The following is a 16,993-nucleotide window of genomic DNA, read 5'->3' as shown; positions in this document are numbered from 1 at the left end:
AGAGTCACCATCACATAGATGGTAATTCTTCTCAAAGACCTAAATTTATCTCAGGGCACCTGGTTTATTTTCAGGCACTTTTTCATATGTAAAATAGGCATCCAGAGCTACCAAACAATGGAGGAGCAGAAGAAAAGCAGATATAGTTTCACCACAGCTGCCTTCACTTCATCAAGAAAGGAATTTGGTGTGTTATGAGGAAATGAGTGCTGGGATAAGTGGTGTGTTTCTGTCCTATGCCTTTGATGCTTTATCAGGAGTCCGGGAAACCAGGAAGAAAATCAAAGGATAGGTGACGTTTTTCATGATATTTGCTCCTAACATGTCCTTTCGTCCAGTTAAGAGCTGCTCTCAACCTGTCCACTTAATGGAGCTTTTATAACATGTCCAGTGAAGTATTTCTGACTGACTTACCTCAATACTAACTGCTTCATCTGAGGGATTGATCAGGACTACAGTTTCTAAGACATCACTTCTGTGGTGAAGAATTTTCTGACCTGCAAGCACAGAGAGAAAAAAAAAAAAAGAAAAGACATTAAATTCAACCAGTATGGTTTAAACTGAGCTAGTTATACATTCCACTATGCGACAGCCCAGTGATTTTCATGGACATATCTACACCACAGATACAGCTGAGGTTACACAGTCCTGTAACATGCCTAGGTGGTTTTAAATGAGCTTTTCCAGGAACTATTGGTGGCTTAGCCACAGCAGGAGGAAAGTCAGAATGGGCTGCAAATTTCCCCTGCAAGAAGCAAAGTGAATACATGGGCCATACGCCAACATTGCCCATCATGGCTAACAAGCACATTTTGTGAGACAAGCAAAGGAGTCCAGGAATATCCCTGCTCCCCACCACCACCAGCAATGTCCTGCACAGCACACGTGCTCCCTGTCACACACTGTGGGAGTGCTCTCAAGCCAGGCAGCACCCCACACAGACCACAGGTCCATGGCCACACCAAACAAACTAGGCGAAAGCTGGGACCCACCCTGCCAAAACTCCCCATCCAGCCTTCTACTAATATTGATTAACACTGGGACACTGGGAGAAATTCCCTATCAGGATGGTCAAACACTTGCCATGCTGCCCTGCTTCATCTTCGGGTGCTGGTTGACAGCTGGCTGAACATGAGCCAGCAGTGTGCCCAGGTGGCCAAGAAGGCCAATGGCATCCTGGCTTGTATCAGGTATAGTGTGGCCAGCAGGAGCAGGGAGGTGATAGTGCCCCTATAAACGGTACTGGTGAGGCCGCACCTCGAGTACTGTGTGCAGTTTTGGGCCCCTCACTACAAGAAGGACATTGAGTTGCTGGAGCATGTCCAGAGAAGGGCAACGAAGCTGGTGAAGGGTCTGGAGAACAAGTCTTATGAGGAGCGGCTGAGGGAACTGGGGTTGTTTAGCCTGGAGAAGAGGAGGCTGAGGGGAGACCTTATCACTCTCTACAACTACCTGAAAGGAGGTTGTAGCAAGGTGGGTGTTGGTCTCTTCTCCCAAGTCACTAGTGCTACAACTAGAGGAAACAGCTTCAAGCTGCATCAGGGGAGGTTTAGATTGGATATTAGGAAAAATTTCTTTACTGAAAGAGCAGTCAGGCATTGGAACAGGCTGCCCAGAGAGGTGGTGGATTCACCATCCCTGGAGGTGTTCAAAAAACATGTAGACCTGGCACTTCAGGGCATGGTTTAGGAGGCATGGTGGTGTTGGGTGGACGGTTGGACTTGATGATCCTAGAGGTCTTTTCCAACCTTAATGATTCTGTGATTCTATGATCTTTCTCCTGCTTACAAAAACTATAGCAAGTAATGTTAGGCAACAAGAGTGAACAGACATACAAAATACAGCAAGCTCCTGAATGAATAACATCTGGGCAATTTTGGAGCACCCTCACAGTCCATTGGCTTTCACACTTAGTCTGTTCTCTGTATTTAACAGTGATCTGACTGGGAGTGGATGCCAGAAAAACACAACAGGACTCTTGATTTTTTTTTCTGTGGTAATTAGCAAGGTCTTATCAGTGTCTCTTTCTGTAAGAAAGAACTTCAGTGAGATTAATTAGCAGCTGTACTGTCATTGAGAAATCCAGACTGGTAATTAGTCCAAAAACCAGAAGTGCTGTCCCTTCCGAGCAAACTGCAATATTAATCAAATAAAATAATTAATTACGCTTAAAAGGAAGTACAAGGGACACAGAACAAGTCACCTATTTGCTAACTTAGAAAAATTCTCCTGTAAAGAGACCAGGACAAGAATAGCAATGGTGAAGAGAGGTCTGCATTCCTGAAAACACAAGAGTGGGGTGGAGGCAGTCTGGGAGGGTGGGTAGCCAGCCTTTCCCACACTGCCCTGGCCTTGGGGCAGGCTCGCTGCTGCCCCAGGCCCTTCCCCGGCAGCGGACCCTAGGAAGCATAAGAGCTTTTAATCGAATGATAGAAAGTAAAGGAGAAGGAAGAAAAGAATGTTCTCAGGTAAAATGAGAGATGGGGTTGTAGTTTACTCTCTTGTGCATGAAAATGCCGAGAGACTTGTGGATAATAATCTAATTCATTTGAAGAAACCTAGTTTTCTCTAACACATATTCTTTTTGATCTATTTACTTGAAAGGAGACAAACTGTATATTATGAAAGGGGAGGAGGGCAAGTCTCCCTCTGCAGCATTCAGTTCTGGCATTACCCTTTGTAATTCAATTTAATAGCTTTGCTTCCTTGCCTAACAGGAATACATATATAAGACTACATTCAATAAAACATCTAGATGGCTCTGTTACCACAGACTCCTTCAGGAGATGCCCTGTGATCTGATATTTTAGTTATTCTGCAGATTTCCCTCAAATGAAGACATTAGGCAGTTTATTGAATCTAGTCTTTAGTATTAGGAAGGAAACAAAAAAAATTATCACCCTTCAGTTGACACAGAAATTTCTCGCTTAATAGTTGGTGACACAGAACACACTTTGCTTCAGGCCAGACTAAGCCTCATATATGATTAGATATTAGCACATTAAACATAGAAAAGAAATACAATTATCCACATTCAAAGTTAGACAAAGATGTATAGTGGCCACCTGACTCAAAGCATTGACTTTGGACTTTACTGAAGCTGCTCCAAGTTATGTATCTGTGTGGCTGGAAGGGATTTGACCTGTGGAGTTGCAACTCTCACTGACCAGCACCGATGGTGGTTACATACATCCTATGCTTCCATAGACCAGATGCCCAGCTCCAGTGGTTGCATGGTTTCATGCAACTTGAGATTGATTTCCAGAGGAAGTGTAATGTTCTGCACCATGTACACGTGCCTGTTTAGAGTTGCATGTGTGACTGCCTCCCTTTTCGACTCCTTGGCATCAACAAGTGTTACTGCTTATCTTACAGGGTGGGGACCCAGCACTGGTAAGGTGTGAGTCACTACAAGGGCTCCCATCCCATGTAAAACTTCAGAAGGGTCTCTACTTGCTGGTATCAGTAACATGGTCCTATGTCAACTGCTTGAGAAACAAACAAAACAATCCTGCATTTATTAAAACTGCTGACAATTTTGTAAGAGCAACACAGGCTTACTTCTCAGGTTGATACTCAGATGCTCAGCTGGAATGAAGGTAAGTCTCCCACGGGAAGAGTTTGATAAAACAGGAATGAAGTATTACAGTGTGGGAGCAGAAAGTAGCAACAGCATTTCACAAACTGGCAAGAGACTGTGACATTAAACTACAGATCAAGTGGGAGAATCTGAGACTTGTGTAGAAGAGCTGGGGTTGCTTTAAATTAACTCTACAGATTTTTACAGCATATCTCTACACATTGGACAGAACATTTTAGTGGTGTCAGAGGAAGAAAGGAAGAAACTTCCAGGTTGCACAGAAGTGGTTGGGTAGCTAGATTTTGCCCAGTTCTAGTTTCTGGAAAGTAGGTCAAAATCCTATCTAAAGACTTCTGGAAATAAATATTTATCCTGTTTGGAAGAAATCTAAGTATCTGCTCATCCTCAATTTTATTAAGTAAAGTTTCAAATTAAAACCAGATATGAATGAAGAGCCTTGGCAGCTGCTTAATTCAGAATCAGTCCAATAGAGAGAAGAAATAAACACCATGTGATAGTCGCTTAAAGGTGATTTCCATGTGCATCATCTTAGTTCCCATGACCATAGAATCCCATTGTTCACCTACTTGGCCATATACTGATGACATTTATGGTAGAATTATTGAGATTGGCATGGTGTCACTAATGTTTTCTAGAGAAGTGACTGAACAGGTTTCTAAATTACACAGCTCATCTTTTCAGGGCAATCAAGCAGCATGGTCATGGGGCCCACTTTTTATGGTGATTACGTTGCAGTTAATTTTGTGCAAAAACAAAATGTAAACAAATAGCAAGGGAAAGAAAGCAAGCCCTGCTTCAAGTCTTGTTTAACCAAGGATCACTACTTACACACTTCTCCTTACAGGGTATGCTTATGCAACACCAGCCCATGGGGATGTATGCTATAGGCAACAAGCTACTCAACAGAGGGATTCCCATCAGCCCTTCCTGCCACCCCAGATGGACACCAGTGTTCACTTGCTCCCAATCAATGCCCACACAAATTAAATTCAGAATAACCTATCTGCAGAGGAAGCAGATGATGTGATGTGATGATATGATTCTGGCAGGAAGAGAGGGAGAATACCTTCTCTCTGAAGACTGAAGGGGAAATTCAAACAACCCACACGGTTTTCTAATGGATGACTAGCATTGGCTCTAACAGCACAGCTGAGCTCTGAGGATGAATGTTCCACATAAACATGCAGTTTACACACTTCAGAAATCCTGTCTGCTTCTGAGATCTCAATCCTTCTTTGCCAATGGGCCAGTCTAGGTGACGTGTCTAGGTTCTCTACCAGACTGCCCTTCTTCCTTGAGGATGGATCTCGGGATCTGAGAGGTAAGAATACATGTCCCTTTAAGGCAGATTAGATCACAATTGTCTATTATGGGGCTTTAGTGGGGTTTTTTTTGGTGGTGTTTGTTTTAGAACAGACCATTGTCTGAGGTAACCTGCTGAGGCAAATGAGAACTCACATAAACAGATAGAAGAATCCTGAGGGCTCCACACATTTTTTGAGTTAAATTCTTCAATGAATTGAATGTTTTACTGGGATGTAACCTTAACTCTCAATTGTATGGACCACACATAAATGCCACTGTCAACTTCTTCACTGTGGTTGTTGATTTTTTTTCATTATTTTTTATTTTTTCAGAAACATGCTCCAAACATACCTATCTCAGAATCTCAAAGCCTTCCAACTCCAAGCCTTCAGCTTCTGTAAAGATGCTGTTGTTTTTCTGACTGGTGCCAAGGCCATTAGAACTTCTATGAATTGTCAATAGCTAGCAGGAGAGCATAAGCACCAGCTCAGTAGCCAGGTAAATAAGTGAAGGCCTGTTCCACTGACCTCATTGCCTGTTTTTCATGTTTCAGCCCTTTGCCACTCTGAAGGTGTGCTGGTTTTGGCTGGGATAGAGTTAATTCTCTTCACTGTAGCTGGTAAAGTGCCGATGGCACATTGACACTTTAGTTACTGTTAAGAACCGGCTAAGTGTTGCTAAGTAGCGCCTATAGTAGTTAGGGACCTTTCCAGCTTCCCATGTTCTGCCACATGGGCAAGAGGCCGGGAGGGGTGGGGCCACAGCTAAAACAGCTGACCCAAACTGGCCAATGGGATATTCATTCCATACCATGTGATGCCATGACCAGTATATTAACTGGGGGAGTTGGGGTGTAGGGTGGTAGTTGTTATTATGTGTTGTTTGTTTTGGTTGCTCATTTCCCCCTTCCTTGGGTTTCATGCCTCTCATTGTTTTCCTTTTCATTGCATTATTGTTGCTCTTGTTGTTATTGGTTTAATTGTTAAACTGTTCTTATCTCAATCCCAGAGCGTTACCCTTCTGATTCTCTTCCCCCATTGCACCTGTGGGGGAGTGAGCGAGAGGCTATGTGGGGCTGAGTTGCCAGATAAACCACAAGAGAAGGCTGTGCCCATTTAGGGGAAGCTGCCAGGGGGTTTCTGTTCTGCTGCACTCAGAGGAGTGAAGGAGCTGTGGCCCCTGATGCAAGCAACTGCATGTGGCCTTGCTACTGCACACTTCCAGAGCGTTACCAGTGGGGTGGGGGACAGCAGGCAGAAGATTAGCTTTACCTGTGGTTGCCCTCCACAAATTACTTAATCTAGTGTCAGATTCCACCTAAAACCCTGGGAAGCTGCACAGTCTCCTAAACAGTGATCTCAGGTAGGGCTTGCTTAGTTCTCTCTGGGTGTGAAGAGACTGTTAGGGGAATAGCTGCAGCAACAGCATACATATCCCATCCTCCTCCTAGCAAGTGTGCTAAACCCTTCTTGTCAGGGGCACTGGTGCAGAGCTCACCCTGCTCCACTCTGAACACAAGATGCATGCAGAGTATGCATTTCTTAAACTGAGAGCATCCTTTAAGTTGCTAGGAAACAATGCAGATTAGGTTGTAGTGAATTGTTCAAATAAAAGCAAAATGGCTTTTTGCCTCTGTTTTGTAGCATGTGCTGTCCCGGCGCTGCTGTTGAGTCCCCGCTGCCAAACACTGATGAGTTCTGAAATTCAACCAGTCCCCTTTTGGGTTCTGAAACACTTTGTGCAAGCACCTAGGATCCACTAAGGAGGACTGTGAGTTGCATGAGCAGTAAAGGTATGAAGAAAAGGACAGAAATGCTTTTAAAAGATTGAAAAGTCAATAATTAAATGCATTAGGGGAGCATCAAAATGTCCATTCCCAACAGGCCTTTGTTTTTATTTTGGTGAGGGTTTGAAATGTGCTTGGATTTCCAAAGGAAAGTTGGGGTCCTCCAGAATAAACTTCTAATCTTAGGCAGTTTATGGTTTTCCACCAGTGCTTTCCTGATACAGCTGCAGTGGATTTCAAAGCATTTCATAGATGCCAAGCCCCTGTGATTCAACCCTTTTGCCTGACAGTCTGCAAATGCATTCATTTTCAGTAAAGGTCATAAGTTAAAGGGAAGCAGGAGAGCTATAAAATGAAAACATATGCTATCTGAAACACTGTGACAGAAGCAATAGAGAGGAGATACTGGTAATGCAATGTAAACATTGGATGCAAGCCCAGTAACAAAGCTAGAAAAGCAGCATTTCAGTTAGCACAACTCTGAAAGAACTGGAACTATGGGAAAGAGTTTTAAGCTGGTCAGCCTCTGTTTTGCCCCACTGGTTTGAAATTGCAGCAGTGGGGCTGCTTGCTGAGAAAGGGCATCTTTCATCTCTGTGATGCCAGGGACAGTGAAAGGCGTCACACATGTATTTATTTCCATGGACATTTTGAACAGTGAGGCAAATCAGAAGGGACAGTGTAGCAAGGAGCTTTGTGACAGTAAGGGTGAAATGATGCGGGATAGTAGGTAGTGAGCTGGAAATGGGCTTGCAGGCCACTCTGTGCAGAGCCAGACCTGCTTTAATTTGTTGCTGCTTTGTGCTGGAGGGGCATTTTCCTGGGGAAATGTCACATGTGTATGTGTGTGTCTGACTATGGCCTTGCTTTTCTTATTGAGCTTTCCCAGGAGTAGCCCCCAGATGACAGATGAAAGCCCCTGGTGGAGATCCTGGTTAACAGCCCCAATTTTGATTGGGGATGCTGACTTGCCAAGTTTAGCGTTTATTTAAAAATTGTTCTAGAAGCTCTTTGCTACTTATTAAGGGTTAGGCACTATGATGTGAGTATTTGGACTCAGTTGCAAAAGCTCAGTGTAGAATTATTAATTGTCCTTGTGTCATGGTTTTAGCTGGGATAGAGTTAATTTTCTTCACTGTAGCTAGCATAGTGCTGTGCATTGGACTTAGTATGAAAACAATGTTGATAACACACTGATGTTTTAGTTGTTGCTAAGTAGTGCTTATACTAGTCAAGGACTTTTCTAGCTTCCCATGCTCTGTCATTAAAAAAATGCATCTCAGAAGTGTCTAGTTAGGAAAAAGGGGGAAGAGAAGAAAACAGCATTGAGAGAAAGTGAAAGATGGATTGAACAAAGTAAAAGTCAAGCATAGCAAGACAGAAGAAAGCAACAAAGATGGGGAAGGTGGCATTTACAAACCCCAAACCCGAGGCTTTTCTTCAGGCAGAGGACATCTAGGAGGCTGCTAGAGTAGGGGAGGGTACCCCTGCACTCTATCACAGTGCTCATCTATGTGTTTATATGCAAGCAATGGACTCTGCTCCTCTCCTGTTAAGCAATGAGCAGGGGGCCCAGCTCCCACCATTCACCCAAAATCCACACAGGCCTGTGTGGGTATTGTGTCCCCTGTAATCTTTGGGACCTTGGTATTTTTGCCCACCCTGGCTTTTAAAGGAGATTTTTTTTGGCATGGAGGACTACCTTGGGGAAAGAATAATGTCAGGGTGCCATAGTTTTGGCTGGGACAGAGTTAATTTTCTTCACCACAGCTGGTACAGTGCTGTGTTTTGGATTTAGTATGAAAATAATGTTGATAACACATGATGTTTTAGTTGTTGCTAAGTAGCGCTTACACTAGTCAAGGACTTTTCCAGCTTCCCATGCTCTGCCAGGTGCACAAGAACCCAGGAGGGGAGGGGGCACAGCCAAGACAGCTGATCCAAACTGGCCAAAGGTATATTCCATACCATATGATGTAATACCCAGTGTATTAACTGGGGGGAGTTGGCCGGGGGAAGCAGCGATCGCATCTCGGGGACTGGCAGCGTCAGTCGGCGGGTGGTGAGCAGTTGCATCACTTTTTATTTGTTTCCCCCCCACCCCAGGTTTCACCTCTCTCTCTCATTATTTTCCTTTGCATTATATTATTATTATTATTATTATTACTGTTTTAATTATTAAACTATTCTTATCTGAACCCATAAGTTTTCTTACTTTGGCCCTTCCGATTCTCTCCCCCATCCCATTGGGGCGGGGGGAGGGAATGAGCGAGCAGCTGCATGGTGCTTAGTTGCTAACTGGGGCTAAACCACAACACAGGGGCAGGACATCTTTAATTGCTTATAGCTAACACCAAAAGAAAAAAAAAAAAGGAAGCAAGATGTTTGTGGCCTCATACCTTGTGGGACCCTTGTGAAGTCAATAGGGTGCTATGGAGTGTAAATTAGCTGTCAAAAATATAGATGGGCCAATTCTGAAATATAATAATAAACATATGGGGCCTGAAATATTCAGCTGTATGTTTTGCCTTCAAAAATCACAGTTCTCAACACCTTCTTCACCTCTATGTTTAACAACACTGTCTGGTCCCAGGCTTTGGGAGCGAAATTCCCAGTTGATCCAAACATAGACCCACCATCAGTGAAGGAAGAGTTAGTACGTGAATTATTACAGGAGCTTGACCCCTACAAATCAGTGGGTCCTGACACCATCCACCCGAAAGTGTTGAGAGAGCTGGATCACATCATCACAAAGCCACTCTCCATAATCTTCACGAAATCGTGGAGAACGGGGGATGCCCCAGAGGACTGGAGGAAGGCAAATGTTACCCCTATCTACAAGAAGGGCTCGAGGGAGGATCTGGGTAACTATAGGCCCATCAGCCTTACTTCAATCCCTGGGAAAGTTATGGAACGAATCCTCCTGGGGGCCATCACAAGTCAAATGAAGCACGTGATTGGGAAAAGCCAACATGGCTTCACTAAGGGCAGATTGTGCTTGACAAACCTGGTGGCCTTCTATGACAAAGTGACTTGCCTGGTTGACATGGGGCGGGCAGTGGACATTGTTTACCTGGACTTCTCCAAGGCTTTTGGTACAGTTCCCCATAGTCTCCTCCTGGAGAAATTGATGTGTTACGGCCTAGAGAAGTGGTCTGTGCAGTGGGTGGGGAACTGGCTGACAGGCCACACCCAAAGGGTGGTGGTAAATAGCTCCTTTTCAAAGTGGCAACCTGTCACAAGTGGAGTCCCCCAGGGATCGATATTGGGCCCAATGTTATTCAACATATTTATAAGTGATCTGGATAACAGCATCAAGTGTAGCCTGATGAAGTTTGCTGATGACAGCAAGTTGAGTGGGGAAGTAGACACTCCAGAAGGGAGAGCTGCTCTGCAGGAAGATCTGGATAGGCTGGAAGAGTGGGCCAACAAGAACCTTATGAAGTTCAACAAGGAAAAGTGTAAGGTCATGCACCTGGGAAAACATGTCCAGGAGTGCAGTACAGACTGGGATCCACCTGGATGGAGAGCAGCTCTGTGGAAAGGGACCTGGGGGTCCTGGTGGACAGAAAGCTCAACATGAGCGAACAGTGTGCTGCTGCGGCCAAGAAGGCCAACAGGATGCTGGGTTGCATCAAAAAGAGCATCACCAGCAGAGATAAAGAAGTCATTATCCCACTCTACTCAGCGCTTGTCAGGCCACACCTGGAGTACTGTGTACAGTTCTAGTCCCTGCTATACAAAAAGGATGTGGACAGGCTGGAAGGGGTCCAGAGAAGGGCCACCAAGATGATCAAAGGACTGGGAAGCCTGCCATATGAGGATAGGCTGGGAGAACTGGGTTTGTTCAGCCTTGAGAAAAGGAGGCTCAGAGGGGATCTCATCACCGTGTACCAGTACTTAAGGGGTAGTTACAAAGAAGATGGAGACTCCCTTTTAACACAGAGTCACATGGAGAGGACAAGGGGGAATGGACACAAGTTGTTCTTGGGGAGATTCCGATTGGACGAGAGGGAAATTTTTCACACTGAGGACAGGCACCATTGGAATAATCTCCCCAGGGAAGTAGTTGACTCAGCCACATTGGACACTTTTAAGATTTGGCTAGACAGGGTGCTGGGCCATCTTGTCTAGACTGCACTCTTCCTAGAAAGGTTGGACTAGATGATCCCCGAGGTCCCTTCCAACCTGGGATTCTGTGATGTTTGCTTACAAAAAACCTAAAGCTATGAGAACAGGAATGGAGAGCTGAGATATGATGTGCTCTTGAAGTCAATTCACTTTCACTGCCAATCAGTCCATGTGATTAGAGGCAAGCCTGGGCTACCGCATTTGTCATTTGCGGGGCTGGAAGACCCTAATATGTCTATGACTCTTCCTGATCATTCATATTTCAGAGCTGTGAGATGGTTCTCTGTGCTTGAAAGAGAAGGCTTCATAAAAAAAAATCTCAGTGGAGGGGGGTGGGTGGGGGTGGCAATTGAGACATGTGGGTAAAAGAGCAGGAGCTGGCTCTTCAGGGTAGGAAAAGTCATTTCCTCTGGAAGCCAACAGCCCAAGGAGCCACGGGCTCACCTCCTCCAGAGAGAGCGCTTTAAGTCCAGGTCAGAAGGTTGCAAACAGGAGCCATAGCCAGAAGAGTAAAAATTACATCATCGGTTACATTTTTAACCAGTGCTTTATTTTAAGCTGTTACTTGATAATGTAATTTTAAGAAGGGTTAGTCAGTGGGATTAGCCTTGGCCACAGTGACCATGAAGCAGTCAAGTTTAAAATCTATGGCGACAGGAGGAAAGCTGCCAGCAAGACCTCAAATCTGGATATGAGGAGAACAGACTTCAGGTTGCTCAGGGAACTCCTTAGTAAGGTCCCCTGGGAAAAATCTTGTGAAGGTGCTGGGGTCCAGCACTGCTGGTTGTTTTTTAAGTACCGCCTCCTAAAAGCACAGGAGAAGGCAATCCCAAACCCACTAGTTATCTTACTCTTGCCCTTCCAATTCTCTCGATTGATTGGGAATATTGTTGCAGTTTTATCTAAGGTTAGTAAAAAATTTAAGAATATCATCCAGATATCAGTCCCAAGGCTTGATAGTTATGAGTGGCAGGGCATGTGGGATAGTGTGGGCAAATACCTAGGACAGCATGCACCTCCAGTGTTTTGGAACTTCATGTATGAACAAATGCAGAATCCTGAAAAACTAGTAGAGTATTTGGAGGAAGTATTTTGTCACCCCAGCAGCTCGAGAGAGACACAGATCACTGCAACGTGCTGGGGCCTGGCCCATACCTACCGACCCCGGTTTAACACTATGCAGTATCCCCAAGGATATCCAGTGTGAGAGAAAGGTATCCCTTCAAGGAAGATGTTGCACATCACCCAGGCAAGTGAACAACCATGGAGAAAAGTATCCAGTACTTGAGGGAATTAGCAGTGTTTGAGATCATTTATGGTGACCTAGATAGTGAACAGTCACCCAAAGATCCAGATGAAGCCCAGCGCACACAACCCATGTGGCAGAGGTTTGTATGGAGCACACCATCATCATGTGTAAACTCATTGGCAGTAATATCCTGGAAAGATGAAGAGGCACCAACGGTGGGGGATGTGATTAACAGACTCTGGGATCACAAAAGCAAATATCTCTTCCTCCCCCATCTTGGCTGTGAAGCAACTGTCCCAGAAGGTTCAGCAACTCAAAGATGATATGCCCTACTCCCCACCTGTACAGACCAATATCTCATCCATTAGGTGTAAGCGTCCTTTTGCTCAGGATACTCACCACGGGCCACCCTATGGTTCTACCTGCATGACCACAGAGAGGACCTGAGGAGGTGGGATGGAATACCTACCTTGACCCTAGAGGCACAGGTATGTGAGTTGCAAGGAAAACCAATCACTCGGGGGGGTTTTCCAGGAAAGTTGCTGCTCCAGTTTCCAGTGAGCAGGTCCCCAGACAGAGGAGTAGAAGCGCTGATTTTATTTCTGAGCTTAATAGAGACTTGATTCGCATTTACAAAAAGTGAGTAGCAAATACTATGATCAGGACTAGAGGGGCCCTGCCTCCAGTCAGGTAGAGGAAAGGGACAACTGGTTTTACTGGACTGTGTGGATCCGATGGCCTGGCACATCAGACCCACAGGAGCATAAAGCTTTAGTGGACACCGGTGCACAGTGCACCCTAATGCCAAACTATATAGGAGCAGAACCCATCAGCATTGCTGGAGTGACAAGGGGATTCCCCAGAGCTAACTGTATTGGAGGCCAAAGTAAGACTAACTGGGAATGAGTGGCAAAAGAACCCCATTGTGACTGGCCCAGAGGCTCTGTGCATCCTTAGCGTGGACTACCTCAGGAAAGGGTATTTCAAGGACCCAAAAGGGTACAGGTGGGCTTTTGGTGTAGCTGCCTTGGAGACGGAGAGAATTAAACAGCTGTCTACCTTGCCCAGTCTCTCAAAGGACCCTTCTGTTGTGGGGCTGTTGAAGGTCGAAGAACAACAGGTGCCAGTCGCTACCACAACAGTGCACCAGCAACAATATCGCACCCACCGAGACTTCCTGTCTCAATCCCTCTGTAGAGCCTTTCTACCCTCAAGCAGATCAACACTCCCACCCAATTTGCTGTCATCTGCAAACTTACTGAGTGTGCACTCGGTCCCCTCATCCTGATCATTGATAAAGATAATAAATGGACAGTCCCCAGTACTGAGCCCTGGGGAACACCACTTGTGACCAGCCACCAACTGGATTTAACTCCATCTACCACTAGTGTTTGGTCCCAGCCATCCAGCCAATTTTTTTACCCAGTGAAGAGTATGCCCATCCAAGCCATGAGCAGCCAGTTTTCTTAGGAGAATGTTGTGGGAAATGGTATCAAAAGCTTTACTGAAGTCCAGGGAAACAATATCCGCTTTCCCTCATCTACTAAGCGGGTCACCTTGTCATAGAAGGAGATTAGGTAGGTCAAGCAGGACCTGCCTTTCATAAATCCATGCTGACTGTTCTTGATCACCTTGGGTGTCCTGTACATGCCGCATGATGGAACTGAAGGTGAGCTGGATCATAACTTTCCCTGGCACCAAGGTCAGGCTGAGAGGCCTGTAGTTCCCCGGATCCTCCTTCCGGCCCTTCCTGTAGATGGGCGTCACATTTGTTAACCTCTAGTCAACTGGGACCTCCACAGTTAGCTAGGACTGCTGATAAATGGCTCTACTCAATAGCTATTCCAGCTATCACAGTCTCTAATAGCTGTAGAATCATATTTATAGGTTGCCTGTAAATGTGCATACCAAGCTATTTGAGTTTTTAAGCTGAATTAATTCCTAGGTGCTTAGTGATGGTGCTCAGATACCAGTTGAGAGATCTGGCCTTGTCATCTTAGCTTTTTTTTTGTTGGTGTAGTTCCTTGTGATAAGTTTTGCCCAAGTACCTAAGTCCTCTTAATGAATTTTGATTAACTGCAGTTTTCAGTAAGATAGCACTAAAACCATGCCCTTTAGGATCTTATCAGCGACTCATGAGCTGATATTGCAAGCTACTAGGCATGATATTAACCGGGTGTAGATCTGCTTTGACAAAAGCAATAAGACTATACAGCATTTTAGCAAACTATGGAATTATGGGTATTTGTCATGGTTCAGCCTCAGCTGGCAACTGAACACCACGCAGCTGCTTGCTCACTCCCCCCACCCCTGTGGGATGGGGAAGAGAATCGGGCAAGCAAAAGAACTTGTGGGTTGAGATAAGCAGTTTAATGATTACAATAAAATGATAATGATAAATGATTATGATAATAATGGCAATAATGTTAATATAATAAAAAGGGAAAAGGAAGGGAAAGGGAAAACAGGGAAAAAAAACACGGAAACACAAACGATACAACTGCTCACCACCCGCTGACCAACGCTGCCCATCCCCAAACCGCGATTGCTCCCTCCTCCCCCGGCCAGCCCCTCCCAGGTAACATACTGGGCATGACGTTACATGATATGGAATATCCCTTTGGTCAGTTTGAATCCACTCTCTTAGCTGTGCCCCCTCCCCTCCTGGCTTCTTGTGCACCCAGCAGAGCATGGGAAGCTAGACATGTCCTTGACTAGTATAAGCGCTACCCAGCAACAGCCTAAACATCTGTGTGTTATCTCAACAGATTTTTTTTCCATGCTAATTTCAAAGCACAGCACTATACCAGCTAGAGTGAAGAAAATTAACTCTATCCCAGCTAAAACCATGACAGTATTGATGACCAAAATTCCCAGATACTAGCAATCCTTAATTGTAACTTTTGAAATGGTAACTTTCAGAATGAAAGCTGTTAAGGCTTTTTGGGGTAATGACAGTTTCAAAGAACAACGGCCCGAAGGAGGCAAGCTCACTGCCGCTGCTGAGCAAGCAGCTGCCAAGGGGACATCAAACACATCTTGCACTTTGCCAAGGTCCTCCCTGGCCACATGCAGGCTGGTGAAAATAAGGTCTTGGGCACAGGTAAAGGAGGACTCACTTAAGCCAGTGCAGTCACTGACCACTGACTTATGGGCAACAGGAGTCTTTCTGGTACTGCTCAGATAGGAAACATGCCTTCCGCAGATAAATGTTCTTCATAACAACAGGACAAAATACAAAGTAGCCACAGTGCATTGCTTGAACAGTATTTCTTAGAAAATTTAGGGTGACTAGCTACTGCACAGCTATTGAAATAAAACCAATTTTAATCTAGCCAAGGACTTGAATACACACCAATGAAACAGTCAAGTGTCCCCAGATGAAAGCTGAGGGACAAAACAGCAGGTGTGGAAGTCCTGCAGAAGGGCTCTCAATGGCTTCATCCACACACAAAATCCTTTTACTTGGTCTTTTGTGAAGGAGGATAGTCAGCTTTATGCAGCTGAAACTTTTTTTAAATTAAGATTGGTAGCAACAGCTGCAATTTCAACAAAGCTCTTTCCAAGATTCTCCACTTGCTCTCCCTCACTACCAGATACACAGTTCCTTTTCCAGTACATACATGTTACAACTCATTATCTGAATTTTTCTTCCTTGTGAAGTTAACATAAGATGGAATTATCATCAGTACATGACAGAAAACAAAGGCAAGCACTGGAGCACCCATTTTAAGTCATGTTGCCTGTTGTCTTGGCAACCAGTTAATAAGCTCTGTTACTTATTTTTTACCATCACCTGACAACATCTCTGCGAGATTTGGTATTATTAAGGAGTCTGCTAACTCAGCTACTTTACAAGATATCAGAAAAGATCTGCTGGCATTTCCATTCTGAATCCTATTTTTCAGGGAATCATAAATCATCTATAAATTGCCCAGCAGCTGAATATACAATGCACAAATACCACTGTGACAATCCATTCCCTTGATAAGGGCACAAAAAGAGTGTTGAGATCCAGTCATGCTCCCTGCAATATCAATATCTACATTGCTATTCACTACACATGGAGAAGGATTAGACCTCAAATTCCTCAAGTGAAAACACACAACTGTTTTGACAGATATTCTCTTGCATGTCTCCTTCAACAGTGCAGGCATATGGCATGGGGACAGGGTTGGCCTTGTTTCCTCCAAGCTTCCTTTTGGAGAAAGAGTCCTACCCTTTACATTGCTGCTGCGTGTATCCTCAAGCTGCTTTGAGAAGCATACAAGCATGTACTGAATTGGCACTACAGTTACCATAATTAAAGATTATAATCAAAAAGGCTTCAGCCAGTAGTCAGACCTCACTATACTAAGAGCTGTGCAGACACACTGAATGACTCTACTCTTCCTCAGGAGTAAACTGTCCCTATGCTTGAGTCGCACTAAGAGTTCAGTCTCAAAAGATTGAAAAAGGGGTGTTTAATTAAATTCCACAAACTATCCCATTATCTTGTCGTTTCCTTGGACAAGAGGTCACCTAGTTACCCAAATTCCAGAGAATTTTTTAGTTTGAGGCCATAAGAGAATACATACTTAGAATCATCTCTGGAGTATAAATGTTGCCAGTTTCCCTAGTTAAACACTCAAAATTCAACATTTGTTGAACAAAAATCAACCATTCTGAAATTTTATTAACAAATGGCAAGAAAAAACTTTCCTTCCTATCAAACAGTAGAGAAGACACAAAGGAGCCTCATGCAGATTCAGCATCAGAGAACCACAGAGAGACTAGAGAGACTAAAATATTGTCCTCTGATCTGTGCAGTGGGATTCTGAAGGTGTCAATGGGCTTCTCCACAAAATTTGAGAAATTAAAGTTGGTCAAGAGAGCTAGCTTTATTCCTGGATGTACCCTCTTTCCCAGTTTCAGGCTCCCT

General features: G+C 44.5%; 1 protein-coding gene across 1 annotated transcript in view; it reads right to left on the bottom strand.

Annotated features, from left to right (window-relative positions):
- LOC135316300 (microtubule-associated protein 1B-like) overlaps positions 1-16,993 on the bottom strand; it is a 61,790-nt gene that overhangs the window by 32,881 nt on the left and 11,916 nt on the right. Inside the window, exon 3 of the mRNA XM_064469352.1 lies at positions 415-497. Coding sequence (XP_064325422.1) covers positions 415-497 — 83 coding nt within the window. The remainder of the gene's footprint in view (positions 1-414; positions 498-16,993) is intronic.

This window comes from Phalacrocorax carbo, chromosome 19 (genome assembly GCF_963921805.1).
Source record: "Phalacrocorax carbo chromosome 19, bPhaCar2.1, whole genome shotgun sequence".
Classification (NCBI taxonomy): domain Eukaryota; kingdom Metazoa; phylum Chordata; class Aves; order Suliformes; family Phalacrocoracidae; genus Phalacrocorax; species Phalacrocorax carbo.
The sequence above is the reverse complement of the archived record's forward strand: the minus strand, read 5'-3'. Positions and strand labels throughout refer to the sequence as shown.